Source organism: Sceloporus occidentalis, unplaced genomic scaffold (assembly GCF_023333645.1).
Source record: "Sceloporus occidentalis isolate IW3139 unplaced genomic scaffold, rSceOcc1.0.p SCAF_5, whole genome shotgun sequence".
In the NCBI taxonomy this organism is placed as follows: Eukaryota; Metazoa; Chordata; class Lepidosauria; order Squamata; family Phrynosomatidae; genus Sceloporus; species Sceloporus occidentalis.
This window is the reverse complement of record NW_028316985.1, coordinates 125,187,911-125,214,368: the sequence shown is the minus strand read 5'-3', so window position 1 is coordinate 125,214,368 and position 26,458 is coordinate 125,187,911. Positions and strand designations below refer to the sequence as shown.

The following is a 26,458-nucleotide window of genomic DNA, read 5'->3' as shown; positions in this document are numbered from 1 at the left end:
GGTGGGGTAGCCATGCATCTCTACTGCCCCCCCCCCCACAGGGCACCTCAGCTGGCTGGGTGCTAATGGTGGTGGGGTGTTGTTGCCACCTGGTAGCCCCTTCCAGGTCTGGTAGGGATGCTGGCCAAGCCAAGGAAGTGAGGCAGTGACAGTGACACCCACAGACTCCCTCCCTTACACAGAAGGAAACACAGCACAGGGCAGTGGGAGGGAAGGGAGGGCAAAGTAGGCAGTAGTGTGCCCGGCAGACGATATGGCATTGGGGCTTGGTGAGGCAGGCAGGCAGGCGAAGGCAGATGGAGAGCACCCTTCCCTGCCTACTGCTGCCGCTTCTCCTTTTGCCATCTATCCCCTTCTGATCTCTCTCCAGGGCGGTACATCCTGATCAGGGTGGGGGGAGGGAGGACTCGGCACCTGGCACTGCCTGCTTGGATGCGTGCATTCATGGTGTCAGGCTGGATGTAGCTGCTGCAAGGGTGGCGGCATCCTCCCCCTCCTTTGTTCATCTCCCCCTTCTGTAGGGCCAGGAAGATCCCTGGGCCCCCAGTCTGGGATCACTCCCACCCATATCTTTCCTCTGGGAATGAGGGGAGGCAACCAACCTCCCTCCACCAGGAGTTCCCTCTCACCAAAGCTGCAGGGTGGCTGCCTGCCGGGGGTGACACGGTGACTTACTGCACTGGGGTGACACCTACTGACCCCATTGCCTTCAGCTCCTCACTCTTCACAACCCAGCAGCAGAGACTGGAGGCCTAAAGAGACATTGAAATAGACTGGGGAACTGCTAAGGCTTTTCTGCCTCCTATAGTACTCAACTATAAATCTACCTCATGTATAAGTCAACCTCACCTTTGGGGGCCAAAATTATGGATTTTGCCATGACTCGTGGATAGGTCGATGGTAAAACTTAGAGGCTTTTTCAGTGTGTATATGTTTGCGTATGGCAAGAGCAACTCTCACTGAAGATTTTCTTCATCATTTCAGCTTTTCTTTCAGTGAGATGAGCTGGCGGGAGGGGGGGCTTTTAAACAAACAGCAATATCAATCAATCAATCAATCAATCAATCAATCAATCACCCAGGACTCTTCTGCTTGGCTTTTTCTTGCTAAACTCCTCTCTGAACCGCATGGGGAAATCTGAAAGAGCTGCAATCATGTTTCCATTGTAACCCATAAATAAGTCAACCTGGGATTTTGGGGTCAATTTTCGGGCATAAATTTTAGACTTATAGATGAGTATATATGGTACCCACAATTTGTGGAGGATATCTAGTTATTCACAGGGTTGCCATAAGTCCAAGTCGACTCAAGGGCAGCTAACAACAACAACAACAACAACAACAACAACAACAACAACAACAACTGAACAATTGCAGATGTCTAACAATTCTGACTACTGTACTCAGGTGTACTTCCTCAGCTGGCACTCATTTCAACACAAGAGAACATATGAACAGATAAATCCTGCCATATAACCAGGGATCCATCTACACTACACAAGAACACTGTTCTGTTCCTCTTTAAATGCCATGGCAACAGCCTATGGAATCCTGGGGTTTCTAGTTTACTGAGGCACTAGAATTCTATGGCTGAGAATTGGAAAGGCCCCCTTCCTATACTGCCAGTCCCAAGATTCTCCTGTATGTTGCAATGGCTGTTAACGTAGAATAAATATTGTATAACTGTGTAGTGTGAAAGGAATCCATCTAGTTCCCCTTCTAGTTAAGTACTGTCTACTCTGACTGACAACAGTTATCCAGGATCTTGAAAGAGCTCCATCCCATCACCTTCCACCTGTTCTCTCTTATTAGAGATGCCAAGGATGGGACTTTATGAAAGCAAAGTATGGCCTGTTACAGATTGCCAAAATAAAGCTGCTTCGGGTCTCTTTGGAGGTATGCTGTTTAAATGATGCATGCATCCTAAGAATCCGGAAGCTGCACCAAAGCTGCACTCCAGTGCTTAGGAATGGAGTGAGGCTTTGGCGCGACCTCCGGACTCTTAGGACCCATGCATCATTTAAATAGCATACCTCCAAAGAGACCCGAAGCAGCTTTATTTTGGCAGTCTGTAACAGGCCTATATCTTTCTCCACCGAGCTGCAGAATCTCTGCAGTGATGGCACACAAAAGTCACTGGTTATCTGAGGACTAGATCTATGTAGAATTAGGAATATTTACCATTAAACAAATTTCAAGCACCATACATATATCAATATTTAAGATTTTGCCATAAATAGTTTCTCCAGACAAAGCAATGCAAGTTTATATTAATGTTATCCATATACTTATTAATTCATATTTAAAGCCAAAGAGGTAGTCTTACTTAATACTTAACCTGAATTTGAAAACTTGAACAATCTTCAACATCAACTTAGCTTATATAGGCGGGATACAGACGGGCAAAAAGGGGTGTATTCATGACGTCATGAAGGTAGAGCCTTCAGACGGGCCTTACCTGAATGCCGCCATGAACACGCCCCCCCGCACGCCCCAAGCGGGAAGAAGCGGCATTAAAAAGGTGCTGCTTTTCTCCGCTTCTTTTCCGTTTGATGCGCAGCTGCGCAGCTCCGTCTGTAAGCTGCTGCACCGGTACGTCAGAATTGCTACGCCGCTAATTTAAGTTGCCCATTTAAAAGCTCCGTGTCTGCTGCGTCGCATAATGAGTCGGGGTCCTGGAACATGCGCAGTTTGCAGTCAGGCTTTAATTGCAGCGTCAGCTGCCATGCAGGTGTGGAAGCTGCAGCACAGCTGCAGCGCATTTTAAGACTCGTAACCCTAACCCTAACCCTAACCCTAGAGCAACATGTACGCATGCGCTGCTTGGAAAGTTTGGACTTTAAAGTGAACCCCTACACACATTCCTGTGCCATTTTCACCTAACAATAAAAACCGCTAAAACTGTAAATATTTACATATGTACAAGGGAGGTGATGGGGGATGGCAGGGGGACAGCGGTGGCAGCGGCGACAGCTGTGGCTGTGCATTGCAGATTCAGCAGGAGCGTGGGGACCAAACGAGAGGAGGCATCCATGATGCTGGTGACACTGGCAAAGTGCAAGTGGACAAGGATGCCAACACCAGCTGATCACCAGCTGGCAGGAGACCACCATTGTTCTTGGGCAGAGCGGGGGGGAAAGTTTTAAAGGGGCTTGGGCACTTTAAATGTGCCCATAGGTTTTCTGCCGCCGCTGCTTAGCGCTGCAGCTGCGCAGCTGCGCATCCGCCAGCCGGCAAAGGAAAAAAAAAAGCCCCGTTTTTGGCCGCCCGTGAGGAAGCTGCCTCTCTCTTTGCAGCGTCCTCCGAAGTGGCGGTTTGGAAACTGCGGGTCAGAAACGGCCCCAGGTGAGGCGTCTTCACTGCCCCCCATGTGGAAGCCCCATCTCCTGAGCCACGCCCCCAGGGCGGGCGGTCTGGAGGCTCCGTATTCAGCAGACTACACCTCCAAGACGTCTTCCCCTGCCCGTCTGTATCCCGCCATAGTTAAGTAAAATGAACAGTGTGAAGTTCCTTAATGAAAATGAGCTACTAATTTTATTGAAATTATTTTGACTTTGTTCTGCTTTCCTTCCAAAACTGTGCCTGCACGAGCTTTTTCAGAACTATGTTCTTCACCTAAATTCTTGATTGACATAGTGTTGGAAGGCATATACCAGGGTTTCAGAAATGTATTTACTGAGCCTTTATTTTATTGCAGTCTGTCTTTTAAACAAATTAGCTGGAGTGGTGTCTGCACATGCCAGAATAGTCCAGGAGCAGCCCAAGTATTCTGGCCCTAGAGCTGCTCCAACGTTGCCCTGCTACCTGGGTACTCCTCATTGCTATACTGGGTGGCTGTTTGCATGCACATCCCACTGTGCTGCCTGGTACCACCACTGCTGGTGAGACACACTCGCTATGAGGCCAGAATGAGGTGCCCAGCATCAATCACATGGATTAGTGCCTCATTCTGACTTCAGAGTAAGTGATTATTGCCAGTGATACCAGCACCAGGTGGCCCAATGGGACATGTTCTAAACAACTGCTTGGCATTGCAATGAAGGGCTCTGGATCTTGAGTTTTATAAAAGCATGGAATTTATTGCATGCTTCTGAGCCCAGGCAGGAGGAATCCCATACCTAATGATGGCATCCTGTACCCAATCCAGACTTCTCCCTTGCTTTTTGAAAGAATGGGATTGTTCTGTTCTTTGCAAGGTGCGGAAGAGCTCCGGATTGGGTACGGGATGCCATGATTGGGTACTGGATGCCTCCTGCCTAGGCACGGAGGCGTGCGATAAAATACACATTTAAAAGTTTACCTCCTGCACTTAGCTTGGGACGAAAGGATGGGAAAGACCAGTGCGATAATCTCCAAATATTAAGGGTATTATATGCCGAGTTCAGCGTTGAACTGACTGGATGTTGTTTGGAGAGTTCACACCAGGGAACCGGGGATTAGACCCTGCATTGTTCAGACTCATTGCAGTGGGAATGGGGGAAGGATGTTTTATTTGACCCTTGCAGACAGGGCCTGGGATGTAAGCCTGTAGGAAGGCTGGGTTGGTGTTCAGGAGGAACCCATTTTTAGGTTATGGCATCATTTGGGGTGGTAGGGGTGCAATTTTTGACTTGGCTGGACTTTTTCCTGGACCATCTTTTTGAGAGCTTCTGTGGAGGGAAACCAATGACCTGTTGTGGAGGCAGGGGGAGCTTATGCTTTTTCAGGTCAGAAAATGAAGTGGATGACTTCCCTTTCGCTTTACTGATGGAGATATAAGCACTTCCTCAAATGCTCCTCTGGCATTCCCCACCCATTAAATTTTTTTCATGTAATGTGTCAGTCATGAGATTTTAAAGACCTGGTGATGTAGCATTGAGCAACATCCATTTTTGGGAAATGGGAGAAATGGGGCCTATAATCCCTTTTCTTCTCCAATTGGGAAGTCCCCTTAGTCAGGCTCCAGTTATGTGCTATGTGTTCTTAATTCATTCTGCCTGGGCTAGCCTCCTGCTGCTAGGCCTGCAAGTATTTTATATCTTTGGAGGACTTTTATCAACCACTGAACCAAACTCATTCACTGGTGGCAAAACTGGCTGAGGAATTCTGGGAGTTATAATCCAGGATCCAGTGGGATAGAATCCTGGCAGCTAAAGTGGAATAACAGAGCTATAACTGTGCTGTGTTAATGTCCTCCTGATTGTATTTACTTTAATGATGCAATATGTAATGTCATCCCATTGTGTTATGTTCTGCTTTATCTTTTGACAAACAAATTGACCGAAAGTCATGCAGCTTTCTGACAGAGGTCTTTGAAACCCTCTGAAACCACTGCAAAGGTTGTTTTAAATAAATTCCTGTAGCAACAAACAGATATGTACAGTTGGCCCTCCATACCCACGGATTTTTTATCCATGGATTCAACTATCCACAGCTTGAAAATATTTCAAAAATATATATATTCCAAAAAGCAAACCTTGATTTTGTCATTTTATATAAGGGGCACCATTTTACTGTGCCACTAAATATAATGTGACTTGAGCATCCACAGATTTTGGTATCCACAGGGGATCCTGGTCCAAACTTTGGTGGATACAAAGGGCTCATTGTAAACTAAACCATCCCAAAGAATTAGGTTAATTTTAAAAATGCTTAGCCCCCCTCAACACTATTAAAATCTCTATACCTTGGAATGGTAAAACTTCAATGTTTGCCTTCCACTTTGATGAGGGTGACAACTCTGATGACAACTCTATTTTACTGGCTTTAGAGAACAACTCAACTTTAGGGGGCATTCTCCAAATTACTTCATGTTCCATGCCAGCTCTTTGTGTCTCTCTCACCATGTTATTACGAGATGAGCCCTATGCCTGACAATATTTTCTGCACCTACCAATAGCTCTGTCTCAAATCACAGTTAGTTTTGGATTACATTAGGAAAATGAACCTTTTCAAAACAGTTTAAGATTGTGCTTAAAAAAAAAAGGATTGGTTTTCTTTCAAGCAAGGTAGAAATGCATTTTCAGCTGATTTCAAGTTCTTGGGAAAATGGTTTTTGAAGTCTTTTTCTTAACTGGCATATTAATTTACTCATTATACGCTGCCTTTTTTGACAGCTGCTACCTAATTTGATACAGCTGTCATCTGAAGATGAAAAATGAATTGCCAAATTGTATTTTTTTCTTACATGGAAGGCAGAAATATATTAGTGTAGATCAATACTACTTGGGTTCAGTAACTTAATCAATGTATTTGAATATTACTGACAGCAGTCTTGCGATATGGCATTCTGTAAAACACAACATTGGTCCTTTCTTTTAGTAAACTTTACCATACAATATGGATTTACCTTTACCTAGTAATTGTTGAAAGTTTTAAAGACATTATTTCAATACCCCTAATAACAAATCTATATTATTAGCTGCACATTACAAATAAGTGTGCATTGGTTTGAGAAATAGTAACTTGCCAAATGAGCTGATGACATCACATGGTTAGAACTGAAGACTTGTTAACAGCTCAGTCTTTTTGCTGCAAAGTATCAGCCCTGTATTTAATTTTTGCTGTCTTCAATACAAGAAAGTATGCTGTAAGACAGTGGTGGGCAACTGCCTGGGGCTGGGGATATATTGGCCCCAGGTGACTTTTGAGGGCTATGCATTGTACCTGTCCACATTTTAAAAACTTTTTGGAACATTTCCTAGGGGGAAATGCTCACTATTCTTTTTAAAGGTCTCTCCTGGACCTAAGATGACCTTCAGTGAAATTGCCTCCTATGGACATGAAGGTTTATTAAAAACAAGAGGGGGTGTGTTTCCATGGGGCTCTCAAAAATAGCTTCTGTGGCCATATATTCCTTACTTCTTCTGCTCTAAGGATGGCCAGTGTGACCAGAATGTCTTTGCTGACTTCCACAATGCAGCAAACCAAATTCCTCAGTTGGATAGCTCCCCACTCACCTATAGATAATTTCCCCCAAAATGTTCAGCATTTCTGTTTCAGCAAGTGAAACCTCCTGATCTGGAGATATCATGTCTTAGGCTGTATTCGTACTGCAGAAATAAACCAGGCTGACACCGCTTTAACTGCCATGGAATTCTGGGAACTGTAGTTTGTTGTGGCACCAGAGCTCTCTGACAGAGGAGGCTAAAAGTCTCATAAAACTAATTTCCAGAATTCCATAGCATTGTGTCATTAGCAGTTAAAGTGGTGTTAACTTTCTGCAATATGGATGAGCCTTAGTCTATCATTTTAAATCATTCAGATAACAACATCAATACATAGAAATCTTGTTGTGTGCCTTCCAGTCCTTTCCAAATTATGGAGACCCTATTACACGCTTTTCTTGGCAAGCTTTGTTCAGAGGGGGCTTGCCTTTGCTTTCCTCTGAGGCTGAGAGAGTGTGATTTAACCAATCACACCCGGGGGGTTTCCATGGCTGAGTGGAGATTCAAACTCTGGTCTCCAAAGTGGTAGTCCAACACTCAAACAACTACACTATTCTGGCTATTACTGTAGAAATCTACCAAGATAATACATTTTTGGTGGTATGAATGCAACACAGTATTTTGTGAGCTGCCTCTTTATAAGTGTGTGTGAAGCTTTTTCTAGAAGTATAGGGCCCTAGATTAACAATCCTTTTCTTTATGAAATATAGTGACAAAGCACATTCAGCAATCAGCAGTTACAAAAGAGGGCACAGTTGAAGGATTACAGAACTTGCCGAAATACAGCTAAGAAGAGAGAAAGATGGGATATAAAGCAAGCAAACAAACATACAAACAAATTTCCCCTCCATATGGTGGAAACTCCAAATTACCCTTCTGTGAATAGGTACCCAATGCTTCACATACAGAAATACAAAGGGTACATACTGGATTGCCCATTTAATGTACTAAATCTAAGCAATCCTTAACCCAGAACACTTTCAGTATTTTCCAGACAAGATGGAAGTACAATTGATTGAATGCCTTGATAATTCTGGATTATGTGTCTGACTAGCTTTTGATGTGGCTACACAATCCTAAAACAACTATTCAGAAGCACTTTTGTACCCAATTCAGAGTATTTCTATTTATGTATATGTGCCTATAAGTGGCCTGTTGATTTATGGTGACCCCATGAATTTCATAGGGTTTCCTTAGGCAAGGAAATTTAGAGGTCATTCCCACTTGGGGTGTAATTTGCATCCCGATCCGGCTCCGCTCCACTCCACTTTGTAAGCGATTCCCCAAAGGTCCCTCATTGTCACTATGAAAAGGGACCTTTTGTGGAATCGCTTTTTTCGCTGGGAACGCTTGTTGTTCCCATTAGATGGAGCTGGGGGAATGCGGCTCCCTCCCTCCCTTTCTTCTCTTCCTTCCTTCTCCCTTTCCCCATTCTTTTCCTTCCTGCTTACCTTCCCTCTTTCCTTCCCGCTGCTGCCGCTTTCCCAGTGCTCATGGGGCTTCTGCCGCCGCAGCTGCCACTGCTTCCCTGGTGCTGACCGGAGTGGCAGCAGTGCCACAAGCCCCACCAGCTCTGGGGAAGAGGCAGAGCCAGAGGTGTCATTAGGTGTGTGTGTATATGTGGGTAGGATGAGTACGTGGCACATCAGGTGATACCCTAAGGGGAGGGCTGACACCACTGTTCCCTAAACATCTACTTTTTTGCAGAAATGGGTTGTGGCCTTCATCTGCACCCCTTAAAAATGCTGAAGCGATGGTGTGAGTGGGCAAGGCTCAATGGGAAGAGAAAAGAGAAGGCCCAGGTTTTTTTTTTAAAAAATGTATTTTATTTTTTAAAGAAAAATAAAACTAAAATTTAAACCAAAATTTTTAATTTTTAAAATTTCTTTAAAAAACTCACAACTTATCAAATTTTCACTTTAACCACATGAAACAATTCACAGGCAAATGCATTCAGGCTGTGTGTATCATATAGTTATAATTTTAATTTTGCCAGTTACAGTGCGCCTGCACCATACGCAGGAGCACCATATGTGGCTTCCTGTTTACGCAGAAGCTGTGTCGCCATTAAATGAATGGTGCACATGTGCGCCACGCCACGGGCATGAGCCCCATAATATTGAATGGGTTTTGAGCTTACATGGGATTTGCCTTACGTGGGAGGGGGCTGGAACAGATCCCCTGCATAAGGCAAGGCTCCACTGTATTAATGCCACAACTATTGCCATTACATTCAGTGACATATGGGAATTACGATTTATTAGTAACATTAGTATAGTTGGCCCTTCCCCTACGTGGGGGATCTGTACCGTACCCTGCTGCATAAGGGAAATACCGCATAGTCAAGCCCCATTAGAAACAATGGGACTCATTCCCGTGGTGTGTGCCCCATTGTTTCTTCCAGGGCGCAGGAGAAGCCTTTCCGGTACGGCTCCCAGCTTATACTGGAATGCGGGTGCACTGTAAAAAAAACATTACTAAGGATTCTGTCCATTGCGATATGAGAGGTCAATGGCGGAGGGAGAGTTACTTCACTGGGTGACACCAACTCTAGTGACACCACTGGTCCAAGCTGACCCTTATTCATTTCCAAGGACAGAAGGGATCTGGTGCCTTTAGGCTATTGAGGCACATCAATAAAGGAAGCCACAGATCTCAGGTTGCAAGACCTGAGCAAGCCTGGAAATGACTGGGGCTCTTGCTGCTCACTCATTCATAGGGTCACTGTGAGTTGAAGCTTACTTAATAGTCAGACCTAAGCTTGGATTCCCTAGGTGACAACAGTGGCTAGAAAAGTTTTTTTACCACCTTCACTTCTGTAAAAAGGTTTGCAAACTCTGTCTTTTCCTGGAAGCTTAATGACATAGCCTCAGTTACTCATACTATAATTCTCTTTGTTAAAACGGTTGGCTTGATCAGCATGGCAATAAGGATGGCATTGCTACTGGTGGTTTGGTGGATAGATAATATCTCAGAATGCATTAATGTGCCAGAAAGAAAGAAAATGTTATAATCATACTTAATTGGAACCATTTCCCCCCAGCAGCACTACCTGCTGATGTACACTACACAGCAATCAAATCAAAGAGAATTTCAACACACCTGTTGTTCTCAAGTTGAATCATCTATGTAAGAAACATGCTTGATTTACCTCATAGGAAAGACCTGGAGGATGGTCTTGAACATAATCCAAAAGCTTTTTAGGAGGCTGCTTCATATAAGCAGAATTGCGAGATGAAATGGAGGAGAACCAATGGCAGCAAGGAATGAAACATGTGGAGAAGGTGACATAGTTAGAAACCTGAGTGTTGACAGATTACAAGAGTGGCACAAAACATAACAAAATGTGAGGAGCAGACTTGAGTGGAGAATAAGTGACAGCAACTATCCAAACACTTTAATGAACCTTCCTTTGTTACAGTTAGTGAAACTCTAGTCTAAATATAATGAACAACCTTAAACTTGATAAGACAGAATAATGACCAGAGGGGAAAAAACATTTAAATATCATCATGGGTTCCTGCTTAAGTCTCTGTTGCATTTTAGGGTGAGGATACTGCATTGTGGGTATGTATGGGATACAAGTAGTCAAAGTTTTATTTCTCCCTACTATTTCAATTCATTTCACTGGACTTGCAGAGGTTAGTAGTGGAACATAAGAGTGAAGGATAGAATGTACCTGAGATATTTCTCCCCACAGACGAACTGTAATAAACAGCTCTCTTGGAAACTAGATAAAACCCCACTAAAGCTGATTTATGTCATGTGATTATGCAAGTACATTAAGCTAGGCTTTTGAAAGACAAACAATGGAACCTCGTGACTTTACAAATTTGCTTTGTTGAAAGGATTAACGTCTGAGAGATCATATGTCCGAGAGGCCCAAATAAATGCACACCTTCCAGTAAAAGCAGCACTAGTGAGTGTAGTTCCCCTCTTGTCACTGTAGTATCTATGTTCTAGAACTTTGATTAAGATAATCTTACTGTGTCCCAGTGCTTTGCCAGCCAATTATGTGAGACAAGGACAGAAAAGTGCAGAACACTGTAAAGTCAGAATACAGATACATTTTTGTACATCTTACTGAGGGAGGAGCTTAATATTGTTGCTGCATTCATTTAGCAGCAAGGCTAATCTGGCTGCAGATTCCACTAAAATGCTGACAGAGTATTGCTGTTCTTAGGAAAGTGAAAAGGTTCTCACTGAGATGATACACAGTAAAAGCTTCAAAATAACAGACTTTTGCATGACATCAGGTGAACAAGGTGGTCATCTGAATCCACAAACTTGGCATTATGACAGAAAGTCTGTTTCTTGTTACATGCCATGACATCCCAACCTTGGATTGCCATCAATGAATTCTCAGTGATAATGTTTATCTGTTGTAAGCATGAGCTTCTGCTTAGTGAAACAGAAATATTCTGAACTACAGTTTGGAATTTGCTATCTTTCTGTTGATGTGATTGATGAAGGTGACCAGCATTTAGCATAATGGAAGTAAGTGGGGAGTGGTGTGAATGGTGAACTTTCTCTGCAAATTATGATTACAAAGCACAATGCAAGAGAAATGACATGCCTTCCAAGTCTCACTATGGACTAAATTCAATGCCTGTTGTAGTACTGAGATTATCTTCTCTTCTTCTCCCCTTGCAGCACTCCATAACACCATAGATCTGATTTTCCTGTCCTTCAGTGTAGGTTTTGCGGGTGCATAGGGGAATGAGGAGATTGTGGGATAGCACTGATATTGCCCTTCTGCTTTTGCAGAAGAAGCAGCTTCTACCAGCAGAAGTACCAGGCTGGCCAGTGACACTTCCTTTTAAAATCACTTCAGACACTGCTGAAAGTTCAAACAACAGGCCCAATTGAGAGAATGAGCTCACAATTTTTATCCCAAAGAGAATTAAAGAACACTTAAGAGCTGCCTTGGACCACAAAAGCAGAACAAAAGTACTTCAGCCTCCTGGTATCTGAATTGTTTCAGTCCAACCTTGAGCAAGGTATAAGGAGCCATCAGCCTGATGGCCATCTGAAATGTACATATTTTTCCCAGCCAAGGTCGCCTTCATATAGCTCACCAGCAATTCAGTAATAGAAGCAAAAGGCACTTATGTTTCTAGGTGGCAGCAGGTCATGGAATATCCAAAGATGCTTCCTTCTATGGAGATAACTGCATCGGATTGTGAGTGTCTGATACCAGAATACAGATGGGAGGGAAGAAGATAACTTCTCCTTATTCATAAGCACATAGACTAGCATCCTACAGAGTGGTTCTGCTGAAAAAACTTCTTCCACCATGACAATGATGGTTTCTTCTCCTGTTGCAGCCCTCTCTCTACACTCTCCAAACTCACTCTAGCAGGCTGGCAAACCTTCTAGAGCTGGCATCAGAATGGGTGGGCAGAGGATGTTCCATCATGTTGAATGCTGGTGTGGAACTGGGTTTAGGCCCTATTCTATTTCAAATGGCTCTGTCTTGCAACAGACAGGCAAAATCCTATACTACACTGAAATAGTGGATACTCTCATTGTTAAGCAGCCATAACAAAAACTATAATAGAAACTACAGGGTATTGTGTTTGTTTTGTAACTTAGATAACTTCAATCTAATGACCAAAATAGTACCTCCTGATTATGATATTTCAATAAGCTAAAGGATTCATTTATATTTAGCAAAAATAAAAAGGGAGTATATGAGTGGTCCATTTTGGTTCACCATTCTTAAAAATAACTACTCAACCTTGGTTGGATTTTTTTCTCTCTCAGAAAATGAAATGTTTTAATGATAACTCTGATATATATATATATATATATATATGTGTGTGTGTGTGTGTGTGTGTGTGTGTGTGTGTGTGTGTCTTATATCAACATCAATATACAGCAAATACTCCCTTTTTTATGTACTGAAACATCTAAAATTTTGGTGTTTTGGATCTACAAAGGTGTAGTATGCACCTAAGTTGATACTATCTTCACTTACCGGGCGTCCAAACTCCAGCTCTGAAAAGAATTTATACCAGGGTTCATTTTCTAAATCTATGTCATCTGGGTTTATGCGATCAGTCTGGAAGAGTTGTGAAGGAAAAAAAAGGGAAGGAAAAGCCACACACTGATCAAAGTGTTAGAAATGACATATCACACTGATGACACACAAACATTAACACAAAAAGTAGAAGAGCAAGAGGCTGAAACAAAAGCAAAGGAATGGAAGAGGGAATTTTATGGTGAAATGAGATCTGAGAGTTGTCACACACTGGTTGTTTGAACTCCTCCTTTTCAGCTTCAACCTCCAAATTGTTACGTAGACACAAGACTGAAAATATGATGTGCTTTTTGAAAAACTGAATGTGGAATAAGATTACACAAAATCACCATGAGCTTTTAAGAAGAGGTTTTCACTACAAGTAGACACACCACCTGCTTGCTTGTGTGTTAGTCATTTTTGTATTTATTTATGAGTAAGCGAAGATTGGCAGATTTTGTTTAATACAAAAGATTATCCTTTACATCTGCTTAAGGAAAGTTTATACAGGCTAACCAATGACAGTTAAATGCACAAGATTTGAGACAAGGAAAGCATGTTAATTTTGCATTTCAAAGCCAAGCACATAGAAGCAATATACAGCATGAGAACAGCTCAGTCAGGCTCTTGGCCTAACAAACTGTATGTAAAATAGTGATGGCTCTGAGAGTATTACTGTCTTTTTGGGAAAGGATGAATAACTCTAGCCACTCACTCCTGCTATTTCCCTCCTCAAAATAAGCAGCACTGAGCACACAGTCAAAATTACCCAAATGTAGTTCTATATGCTATGACCAGGGAGACCAATTTAATCAGATTAAAATTCATTACATAATTAATTGCTAAAAGGTGCTCTTGATTAATTATAAATATTGATTATTGTAGTTAGAGTGTTGGACTTAAGACAGAGAAACCTCATTTCACTATGACCCTTTGTCAGTAATTTTCTCAGCATAATTCTATATTAATCCTACAGCGTTATTGTAAGAATAAAAAAAAAAGTCAAACCAGGGAAGGACTGTACAGTCAGCCCTTCTTATACACTGATTTTTTATACATGGATTCAAGCATCCATGGTTTGAAAATGTTCAAAAAAGTATAAATTTCAAATATCAAACCTTGATTTTCCATTTTTTATAAGGGACACCATTTTTCTATGTCATTATATTTAATGGGACTTGAGCATATACAGATCAAACCCTTTCATAAAACAAGGGTCTACTGTATATCCTTCCATTTTAGGAATAACAGTATAAAAATGTAGTAAATAATGTAATATTTCTATTGTGATAGAAGTTACTAGCACTTCAATGTCATCCCTCCAGCTCGCTGATTTACCTCTAGTACTGAGGGTAGTGAAGAAGGCAGCAGCCTTTCACTATGGGTAAGCTGAAATGTAAGTCTGTCAATTTATAACACACAGGAGGGGATGCTGTTGTATTCTCTTCTCCTCCTAGATGCTGTGGTACTGCAATTCCAACCAGGCCTAACTCAGCATAGTCTATGTAAAGGATCAAAGGAAATGTAGCCTAAATATCATCCATCCCAATTGTAAATGCACAGTAAAATAATACAGCCTTTCCCTGACTTTTCTCATGAGACATGTGAGTTTGATTTACTGACTGTGCAGTAGAGGGCAGCAAGAAACAAAAATTTTCATCTCCGAGCCATTTTTCTTTGTATAACTGCAATGCATTGTTAACATACCTGAACAATTCCACTTGAGGATGAACGTCATCTTTCAAGACAATGCATTCATACTCAAAAGGATAAGAGTTTTGGCATTGTGATTCTCACCAGGAGCAGTACAAGTCTGACATAACACTGCACAACCTAAATTCCTAAGAACAATTGATTTTCCACTTGCTCTCATTACTGACTGCCATGGAACTAAAATTTTATTTGATCTTTTAGTAGCTGCTGTTTTTATGAGAGTATTATCATTCACAAATTCATTTTTTTTAAAAAAATGAGCCTCCACAAGCCACTCTGGGAGCCATTCTTGGGACAGAAAAAAAAAATAAAGACAGAAATGTTTTAAAGAAAATATAATTCTCACAGATCAGATCAGACACTTCAAGGCCTAATAATCTTTTTTCCCCATGCCCAGGTCCAGAAAGCAAGTGTCTTAAACTCGTGCACTGCTCCAGAGCTAGCAGAAAAGCATAGATGCTATTAGTTCCCACTTGCTCAGCAGCACAATTTATGTTAGTGCATTAGTGCTCAAGTAAACATTTTCAAGATCCCCCCTCTCCTGCATCCATCTAAGCTCAATGTTCTAGTTTGTCAGCAATGGTGGCAAGTGCTGATTTAGGCTGACAGAGCAAATGGCAGAGTAGTCAACACTAGATAGAGCCAGAACCAACAGGAGCCAATTGCCAATTCTTGCAATTATATTAACAAAAGCAGTAAGATTCCTTCACACCAAATGCCTAAATCAAAGGTAGGCAACCTGTGGCCCATGGGTGTAACCCATTTGTGGTATTTGCAGTTCTTGCCACATTTTCAATGCTAAATTTTGGCAGTTCAGCCACCGCCACAAAAACCATTGCATTTTCCCTAGTAAACTTGGCATGTAGCCCTCACAGTCCTTGTTTTCAGGGATAAAGTATGATTTCTCCTGCTGTACTACAAAAATCCAGCAGTGTGGTATGGTGGTGACAGGGGAGGGATATACTTTCTGTGGTGTTTCTGATTCTGAGTGTTTAATGCAGCCCCTGTCCCCTGGGCACCCCAGGCCTAATAGAATATAGAAATAGCACTTTTACTTTGGTTCTACTGGCCTGTGTGCTGTCATGCTTGTTTTGTTTTTTATGCAGAGGTGGGGAGAGGTGTAGATTTCTATTACTCCTTCTAACTAATGAGAAGTGTGTGTTCTGACTAAGGTTGTTGTTGCATGCCTTCAAGTTGTTTCTGACTTATGGGAACCCTGAGGTGACCTTATTGCGGGGTCTTCTTGTCAGGTTTCTTTAGAGGGGGGTTGCCATTGCCACCGTCTGAGGCTGAGAGAGTGTGACCTGTCCAAAGTCACCCAGTGGGTTTACATGGCCGAGCTGGGATTCAAACCTTGGTCTCCAGACAGTGGCGTTCCTACAGTTGGTGTCACCTGGTGCAGTAACTCACTGTGTTACCCTCCTTATTGTTCTCCACACCATACAGATTCCTCAGTAATGGGGTTTTTTTTGGTACTAATATTACTCATAAATCATAATTCCCACATATTACTGAATGTCATGGTAACTGTTGTGACATTAAACAACTGGCACAATTAAGATGATAACTTCAAATTACAGTATCATAGGCACAGAATAAACGTATTTACATATCCATTGTTTCATGCGCTTAAAGGGAAATTTGATACAATGTGATACTTTTAAAGAAAATTTAATATTATATATATATATATATATATATATATATATATATATAAATTTTGGAAATTTTGGAATTTTAATTTAAAACCAAAACCTGGGGCCTCTCTTTTCTCCTCCCACTGAGCCTCACCCCCACTCACATTATCTCTTCAGCATTTTAAAGAGACACAGGCAAATGCACAGCCTGTTTCCAGCCAAAGGTGAGGAGTAGTGGTGTCCCCCCCCCCACTTAGGGTGTCACCTGGGGCAGTCCACACCTCCCTAGTGATGCCACTGTTTCCAGAATCATAGGCCAACACTCAAACCACTATTCCACAATGGCCCCTTTCCCACAGAGGTAGCAGAGCTTTATTCCTAAACACAATCATATTTGCTTGCATGCACACGTGCACATTTGCAGAAACATGAGAGCTGGTGCAGTAGACTCTCTCCTCTTTCTCATTTTAGAAATTAAACACCTCCCTTGCAAGTAATGCTATTCCTCCCTCCCTTGTATTCCTACTTCCCTTGTAAATGAATGAATGAAATTTTATTTCTAGACCGCTATTCCTTGTAGATCACAGCGGTTTACAAAAACACCATCAAAACCAATACATGGTGCAACAATACAAAAACCCACCCATACAATTTAAAAACAATACAAGGGAGGGCTTGTCTTCTTCAGGCAGGCAGTTGGAGCCAGCCTGCCTCTCTCCCCCCAAGATGGTGGCTGAAGGGAGGGCTTGTCTTCTTCAGGCAGGCAGTTGGGCCAGCCTGCCTCTCTCTCCCCAAGATGGTGGCTGAAGGGAGGGCTTTGTGGCTGAAGGGAGGGCTTATCTTCTATAATAATGCTATAACAATCAGGATTAGGGTCTCTTTCACGCAACACAATTAAAGCATAGTTTTTTGTGGGTTTTTCAGGCTGTGTGGCCATGGCCCCATACAGACAGGCCAAAATAAAGCTGCTTCGAGTCACTTTGGAGGTATGCTGTTTAAATGATGCATGCTTACTAAGAGTCTGGAAGTTGCACCAAAGCTGCGCTCCAGTGCTTAGGGCTGGATCATGGCTTTGGCGTGACTTCCGGACTCTTAGTATGCATGCATCATTTAAACAGCATACCTCCAAAGTGACCTGAATCAGCTTTATTTGGGCCTGTCTGTCTGGGGCCCATGTTCTAGAAGAGTTTCTTCCAATTAAAGCACTTTGACACCAGTTTAATTCTTATGCCTGTATCTTATGGAATCCAATCTTCTACATCAAATACCTTGAGAAGCATTATTGCATACTATCTGGTTTTGGGTTTGTCTGCTTTTTTGAAGGTAGTAAGGGATACATATTTAGTCTGCGTCTGAAGGAACTAAATCACTGTCAACCCCGAGGAAGAGTTATTATACTCAAATGCATTGGGCAATACATTATCTTCTCTGCACTTTTTAAAGTACTGCTCTCATTTTTTCCTGTATTGAGTACCTTCATTTCCTAGCTTGCTAAAGGAGCCTAGCTAGTCATTACTGAAAAGCCTGCTTGTGAAGCCCTTAAGCCCCTAGGGCTGCCAATATATTATAGGGATTTACTCACTGTTTATCTACCTTGTACCAATGGATGTAGTTGATAATGTGAATCACGTTCCTTGTGGGGACAAGGAATTCCAGTTATTACCCCCTGGGGAGTGATGTGTTTTACAAATGATTAACATTCAACATCTGGTTCTTGAAGAAAACCTCTATGCACAAGAGGTATGACCTTTCCCTTGGTGTCATCACCTTCACAAGCACATCTGGAAGAAGGCCATCTCCGTGGAAGCTCCCATGCTTGGAACTCCCTTTCTAGGGATACATAGCCACCTGTTTTGTATGTGAATGCCCTTTGGTCCAAACATTAAATAATAAACAATTACTATTACCTAGGGACATTAAGATGGCTCCTTCCCAGCTATCCTTCCATTGATAAATGAACATTTTCCTACTCTGACAGGCTTTTAGGAAGTGACACCAAGGCCTTTTAACAGTATGTTCTTTTACTAACTTTTATCTTTTGTTTTTTAATGGGTTTATTTAAATGTTTTAAATTCCATGGACAGATTAATTGTGTTCTAACAACAACATTTTGAATGTTTTTACTTATGTCTTGTATATAGGTTTCTCAGTATTTGTTTTAATTTTCTGCACTTCCTTGAGCCTCAGTTTTGGGAGAAAGCTGGGGTATAAATTAATAAACTATAGGAACTATGTGTAGGGCTAAAATAATGGATATTGGATATAGCAAAATTGTGAGAAAGCACTTAGCAAACTGTTTTTGGAGGTAAACAGAAGCCATAGTTTAGAATTACAAGAAAGAACCTATCTACCTGTATGTTTCTGTTCCTTCTTCAGCATGGCTGAACAAAGATTAGAAGCTTCTACCTCCATTTCCAAATAACTGCAGTTTATCATATCATCTGAATCTTAAATTGCAATTCATTTTAATTACGGTTAACTAAGGACAAGCCAGCTTCATGTATCATCATCATCATCATCATCATCATCATCAAGCGCTGTAAATTTACACAGGACTGTACATACAATCTTTTAATTAGACAGTTCCCTGCCCTCAGGCTTACAATCTAAGAAGACATGACACAAAAGGGGAAGGGAGTGGAGGATGGAGCCAGATACTTTCTGGGAAGGGCTCAGTTCCTTTGGGGAGGCCTGATGGTATACTAATCCAAATTAAGACTGAGTGTAGTTTGATTTTGGACAAAATAACAAGCTCGGGTTAAAACAGACGAGAAAGCTTCTGAACATTTCCTTGAATTTATGCTGGAAGATGCGGGGGAGGGGGGAGTATGCAAGCCCAAGGGAGTCTATGCTCATTGTCATAACAATACATTTTGGCTTAGCATTGCATGCAAAGTACTCTAGGAAGCCCTTTCACACTACACACAGTTACAGCACTTTGATTCCACTTTAATGGCTATGGCTGCATCATATGGAATCCTGGAATTGGTAGCTCGCACTCTCTGAAAGAGAATTCTAAATATCCTATGAAACAAAGGTCCAAAACATACTGCAGAAATAATCCAATTTGAGACCGCTTTAACTGCCCTGGCTCAGTGCTAGGAAATTCTGTGAATTGTAGTTTATCTTGACACCAGAGCTCTCTGACAGAGAAGGCAAAATGTCTCACAAAACTACAGTTTCCAAAATTCCCTTGCACTGAGCCAGGGCAGTTAAAGCGGTTTCAAACTAGATTATTTCTGCAGTGTGCTTTAGATCTAAGACTACAGGATAGCACATGAAACAGAAAAGGATCAAGCAGCCCACTCTCATGAAGGTTTATTTCATTACCATGTGTCAGCTTAAAGAAACAATCAAAGAATAAAAAATAAATCTAAAAAGATGCACATTTAATTTTAAAATGGCAGAGTTCAGAAAGCAGCAGGAGAATATTTTAGTCTCACAGGATGTTTTGCTGCTGACCTGAAGGCCATAATATGTTAAGAGAAAAACTTCAAACGGAGCTTCCAAAATGAAATTGCAGAACTAGCATTTCTAAGCAAGATAAGTTCTATTCATTTCAGACTTTTTACAGGACTCTGGATTTCTTTCCTGCAACCAGTGTGAATTTAGCATAGCACAGCTAGAAAGAAATTGTTATATCACAGTTTGGAGTTCTCCTCTTTCATCTCTCCTCCTCTGCCATGGCCAAAGAGATGAAAAGGATGTTCAAATAACTGCAATTTGGTTATTGCTGAACTGGAACCTTTTGTCCATTTTAACTAAGGCACATGGTCCTTCATCTATTGTTGAGCTGCAGCTCACAGCAGTACTAGCCAGTATTGCCAATGGTGATGCTTGCTGGGAATTGCACTACAATAGCATTTCTAGGACTGCATGATTCCCGTCACCAATCAAGAAAGGTTTTCATACCAGTACTTACCGTGGGGTAAGTACTGGTAAAATGTCCGCTCATCTCCAGTGTCCCTGAATAGTTTGGGGAGCAGCCATTTCCTATGAACACAAAGTTTCTGTTCATAGGGAATTGCAGTTCCCTGAACTATTCAGGGGTGCTGGAAGCAAATGGATGATTCCCTGATATTTAGGAAGCACGTCAAGCTTTCAGACACATGCACTTCCTAAAGGTTTTACTGGCGTTTTACTAGCTGTAAAGCGCTGGTAGGAAAATCTTCTAAGTCCTCAAACACTGATACCATTCTGTGAAGGGCAAATCCAAGGCCAAGCCAATATGACCATATGTTTCTAAAATATTACAGTACTTGAGAAGGTTTAAAATTTGTAATGAATGTGAACTTATCCCATCTGTAAGAAGGAGTCAGCCTTGTGAATGAGAAGGCAGATGACTTCTTTTTAAACAGCTACAATATCTTTTGCAGCTCTCATTCATCTGGGTGTAGTTTATGAAGTACCCAAAAGATTTTATAACACTGATTCATTTAATATGCTGTTCATTTTCTTTGCTTTTACAGTGCCATCAAGGGCACTGTGGAAGATGGAGAACTTGATTCCTCACTTTAGCTGTTCCTTAAGTTCCTTCTGCATCACAGTTCAATAAGCAGATCTCGCTTGGAGAGGGGAGTGGGCTTTTCTCAGTTTCTCTGTGGAGGTTTAAGGAACATGTCTACGTCTCCACATCCTCTTCAGTTTCCCCTTCCATGTGAACTCTGCCCAAAACAGCCCTGTTTTGGAGAGTGGGTGGGTTTGACTCCAAAATATCAAGTCAAGCAAGGGAATAAGGCACTTACGTAACACAGGGCAGAAGTTCCCTGCTGCAAAAGTGTGAGAAATAAATCTTAGGGCTGGTTCATACACTGAGATCTGGTCCATTCAATGATTTGGATAGCTTCGTTAAATTTTGGAGTAAAACCCAAAAGAGATTCACTGCCTTACTAACATCAGAGTAACCAGCTTCCCTTGCTGTCATTACCCCTAGCATCCAGTAGTGAAAGAGGGATGCTCTCTTTTTTGGAATGGCTTCTTCTCTGTCATACTCATTTGACTAGCAAACCTTTTGTGGCTGTCATTTGCACAGCCTTTCCTATTGCTGTATCTTTAAGCAGCCCACAAAAAATAGAAGATGCCAGCTATATTCTGGGAAAGGAGAAAGGCAAGTGAATCCCTCATCCACACGTGACAGGCATACCATGTGAATCTATGATGCAGCTTTGAACCTATAGAGGGAAAGAGATCTTTTTGGTGCTATGTTAAAAGTGCAAACTGAAATGAGAATAAAGTGACAACCTAACAAGGTTTAGCAATAGCAATTACATTTCTATACCACTTAGTAGTGCTAAGTACTCTCTAAGCAGTTTACAATGTGCTAGCCAATTGCCCTCAACAAGCGAGGTACTCATTTTACTGAACCTTGAGAGGATGGAAGGCTGAGTCAACCTGGAGCCCTGCAGGATTGAACTAACAACATTGTGGCTGCAGTACTGGCATTTAACCACTGTGCCACCAGGGCTCATTGACCCATCTGTTCTCTGCCTATGCTACCATGTATGATTTAATATCTATTGTATCTGGTCAGATTTCAGTCTGCATTACTGTGACGGAGGACTTGGTCTCCTGACAGCCAATCCCAGTTAAGGCTGACTGTGAGGGGGGGCTGCAGGGGAAAGAGCATATATAAAAGGGAAGAGTGAGTGACTGTGAGGCAGTTCAGGCAGATGAGTCAGGTCCAAAACACACTGCATAAATAATCCTGTTTGAGATTGTTTTAACTGCTTTGGTTCTGTGCTATGGAATCCTGGGATTTGTAGTTTGTTGTAGCACCAGAACTCACTGACAGAGAAAGCTCAGTGTCTCACAAAACTACAGTTCCCCGAACTCCCTAGCATTGAGCCAGGGCGGTTAAAGTGGTCTCAAACTGGATTATTTCTGCAGTGTGCTTTTGGATGTCAGTTAAATTAAGGGGAATTCAAAAGAGTTCTGTTCACATGAGTGTCAGTTGAGTGGGAGTGTAAGAGAGTTTAAAAGAGTTGAAAGGACTTGACGAGAACTAAGTGAGAGAGGAATACTGAGTAGGAGAGAAAGTGTATTGGATATTGTAAAGAGGAAAAGGGGAAATGCCTGCAACATCTTATTTATATAACCATGCCACCTTCGGACTATTCCACCTAAACTACATTCTTGTTAAGTGTTATTCAATAAAGTCAGTGTTTATTTGTTGCAACAGAAGCCTCTGTCTGTGTGAATTCTAAACCATATAGGCACATAAAAACATGCTACTGAAGATATTAAACTTTTAAGAGGAAGACACTTGGGACCCTAGCCCTTATATGTTTATGGAAACTGTATAAAGGGTGGATGCTGGGCAGGAGTCATTGATGAGGGGCATTCTAATAATGAAGAGGTAAAAGGTAACCTCAAGGCACAGATAGGAGGTCTTGCACGACAATTACTAGTAGGAATTTCTCACTCATTAGCACAATATAAAAAGACAAGGACCCTGTTATATTATACTCTGTAAATTGCTTTTTTTAAATCCACCAAACAGGCAGTTCTATAAAAAAATAAAATAAAATAATGTCTATTACTTTATGCAAATGAAATCTTTTTTAATTAACATGACTTGTATGGTGGAGACTTCTTAACAAATATTACATTAACAGCTTCGTTCTGTGTTAATTGATTTAGACGCTGCTCAGAAGCCATGATTTGCAGAAGAGCAGAAGCGTTGGACAGCATCCAAATTCTTTGAAATATTTATCAATAAAGTTATTTAATTTCATCACAGCATGAAGAATGCTTGGATAGCTCAGCAACGGCTTGAAAAGTTCAGGAAAATGGTAAGATTTCACTGTCAGGATCCAACTAGAAAAGCGGTACCCGAGAGTTTTCTCTCAGCGATAGAAAAGCAGATTATCAGAGGGTTATTTTGCATGAAAAGACTACCAGAAATGGTTCAACAGCTGCTTTCTTCCCTGTACCTCTTATCAAATTCACAGCCTCCTGCTGCTGTATTTCATTTAAAAGAAACAACATGAGAAACAGTGTAATTGCCTGTGTCATGCCTAATTGAGCTGTCCCTACTGATACTTGTACAGAGCAGAAGAGAGTGAGGTTGCAATTTGCAACAGATAAAACACAAAGTTCGATACTGTTTTCCTTGTAGAAAGCTGCATTTACTGAATCTGGAAATTCTACAGTATCACTGAAAAAGTGCACAAACCAAATTTGTTTGCAGTTTTTCTGTATTCAGTAGCTGAGAACTAAACATTTTTTTAACTGTCTAACTGTTTTTCTTATGCAACCACTGCATAAGAAATATCACCTTGCAAAAAACAAAGAAATCCCTAACAATTTCCCCATTATCTCTGCAGAACTGCTGATAAAATATACCCTTGATAATTCTGGGGTAGTTTCTGAATTCACCCCTGAGAATAGTGACTAGTTTTCTAATTTCAAGCAAATCATGTGCATCATTACAAAAGTTAATTAGTTCCTTTCCTTTGAGATACTAGATTTCCCTGAAGAAATTTCATTGATGTATATGAGAGGCAGGTACTTGCATGGGGTGGGAGTAATTTTCAGCCCTACAACTCCCTGGAGTACATTTGGGCACACTAGAAATGATATAGCATTACTCCTGGTTGCCAGTTTGTGCTCATTCAAGGCTGAAAATGAGGTCAATTGAACTAAGTGTGGAAAACCCATTCATTGTAATAAGGTACACAGTTAAAGGTACAACTGAATGTTATCGTCCTAAATAACAGCTATGTAAGGACAGGTTTCCCTTCCACCAGCCTCTGTAACATGAGGAACAATCTCTTTCATGCTCTGATTATGAGAATCTCTCTCACATTTCCATATCATGTTGACAGCATTATGTTTGCCTTTACAAATGGGTAAGTAGATATGGAATAGGCTGAATTAGATTTTACCAATATGAGATTGAGTGGGGAGAGGACCTATCATTGACTGCAAATTTTCGGCTGTACCTTGTGTTTCTTATAGCATGTAGATCCATTCCAGTTTCATCTGCATTGTAATATATGACAGGCTCCTATGGACATAATTCTGAAATAAGGCAGGAGATGGGTCTTTTTGCTTGGTTCTCAAAAGGTTTCAGTGATACAATGTTCTGAATGCATTGATGACCACATTGGTTCATTACGTTTTAAAAATGACAATTTCACAATATGCATTATTATGTACACCAGTGCATTGAAATTAGCCAAGATTGTTTTTAATGCTGATGCCACACCACAGAATTAATGCTGTTTGATACCTCTTTAACTCATTGCTCCATCCTATGGAATCCTGGGATTTGCAGTTTGTTGTGGCCTTTCTGACAGAGAAAGCTAAATATCTCACCAAACTACAAATCCCAGAGGTTCATAGCATTGAGCCAAGGCAGTTAAAATAGAATCAAACTGCATTAATTCTGCAGTGTAGATGCAGCCTGAGTATCTAGCAACAGACATCCCATATACCCACCTCCCCATTCTTTTTGGGTGACAGGGAAAAACACTTTCATTCAGACTTTTAAATTTTTTTTACTTATTGCTGTGTTTTAAATTGTGGTTTCAGTGTGATTTTATTTTTAACTGTAGTTGTATATTTTTTAAAAAGTTATTACTACTCAGGTGGTTTGATGGCCAGTTTTTGACAGAAAGGCAGGATATAAATTTAATAAACAAACAGGATTTTAATTTGAATTCAACAGGTAGTATGGGCTATTAAAAGTTACTGACAAATTCTTCACATTCAGAATGATTAATAATGCAACTTAGTAAATGCTAGAAACTATACCTTAACTGACAAGAGTGGAAGAGACAGAAATGCATCAAAACATACCATATACTATATTTAATCTGTTTTAATTCTGATATGGATCATTCAGAAGGAATAGCTACACTGTAACAGCATAAGATAAAAAAACCCCTTAGCATTAAGTAAATCAATCAGTCATTCAATCCAAAATTGCCATTTGGAACAAAGGAGATTTAGCAATGCTCTGTTCTGTATAGTATGTTTGAGTAACACAGTTCCCCCAAGACTAGATAAACAGAGTAAATCTCCATGAGCACATCTAGTGGAAGATACATTCTTGGTTACCAGCAATTAGTTAGTAGTAATTATCCATGCATTTGACTGCAGCTTTAACAAACATGCTTTTAAATAATTCCACACCTAGCTTAAAAAACAACATTGAGGAACTTTAGTCAGCAGTTAGCATGTATACAGTTATCATTTTTGTATACACATATAAGCATACGATCTATAACATTTGTGGGTTTAATTTTTCTGGCATGCCCCAGAACAGAGATTTTATGTACATGTGTAACAACTCTCATGTTTTAGATAGGTACACTTCCAAAATTACAGAAAAGTGGTGAACTGTCCACATTCACATATTGTGACTAGAGACTTGTGAGTATTTGTTTGCCAATGTACTAAGTAAAAAAGCATGTGGGTGTTTTTAAAGTGACACAACCATTTAAACAAACCTTCAATGTTAAAATATAGTACCAAGCAAGTAAAAAAAAAACATGTTACGTATCACACAATGTTAACTTCACTTAAAAATCTTTTCACAGCTATTCTGTTCATGACTTTCAATCACCACAAACAGCCTTTTATTTATTTACTTCATTTGTATGCCACCTTTCTCCCAGGAGGAACCAAAGCTGGCTCACAGATAAAAACATTTTTAAAATCTCACTAAAATTCAAAATAATTAAAATCATCTACACACAATATATAACCACATAAAATATACAAGAGTTAAAAGCATAACTAAAACACACCTGCTCCTTAAAAAAAAACACTCTGACATGATCCTTGGAAAAAGGAATTCAATGGAAGGAATTTCATTTCAAAGTATTTCATTTTATCTCATAAAATAATGTCAGGTTTTAGTACTAGAAAATATCTCATCAAGATAATGTATTTAACCAACTTCACTTACTGGTCTTTCATGTTCAAGGATAGAGGACTTCCCAGGCTCATATTCAAAAATACTCCTTGGTTCAGAACGGAATTTACGTGTGTCTACTTTTCTATCAGGAGGGTCCCACTCATTTCTAAAAATAAGAAATCCACAACAGTGTTAAACTGCCTTTCTTATCAAGCCTTATAGGATGTAAGTGAGAATATCAAACTTGCTTTTCTGTTATGTCTTGCAAATAAACTGCTTGTAGTCTGAATATATGT

At 40.8% G+C, this 26,458-nt stretch overlaps 1 protein-coding gene across 8 annotated transcripts in view; it reads right to left on the bottom strand.

The window, feature by feature from the left end:
* SORBS2 (sorbin and SH3 domain containing 2) overlaps positions 1–26,458 on the bottom strand; it is a 240,778-nt gene that overhangs the window by 45,389 nt on the left and 168,931 nt on the right. For 3 of the 8 annotated variants that reach the window (XM_089525346.1, XM_089525354.1, XM_089525351.1), the window contains 3 exons: positions 26,214–26,328; positions 12,906–12,989; positions 10,077–10,133 (listed from right to left, as the gene is read on the bottom strand). In XM_089525346.1, the coding sequence (XP_089381472.1) occupies positions 10,077–10,133; positions 12,906–12,989; positions 26,214–26,328 (256 nt within the window). The remainder of the gene's footprint in view (positions 1–10,076; positions 10,134–12,905; positions 12,990–26,213; positions 26,329–26,458) is intronic. The other 5 variants (XM_089525349.1, XM_089525350.1, XM_089525353.1 and 2 more) reach the window with 2 other exon arrangements.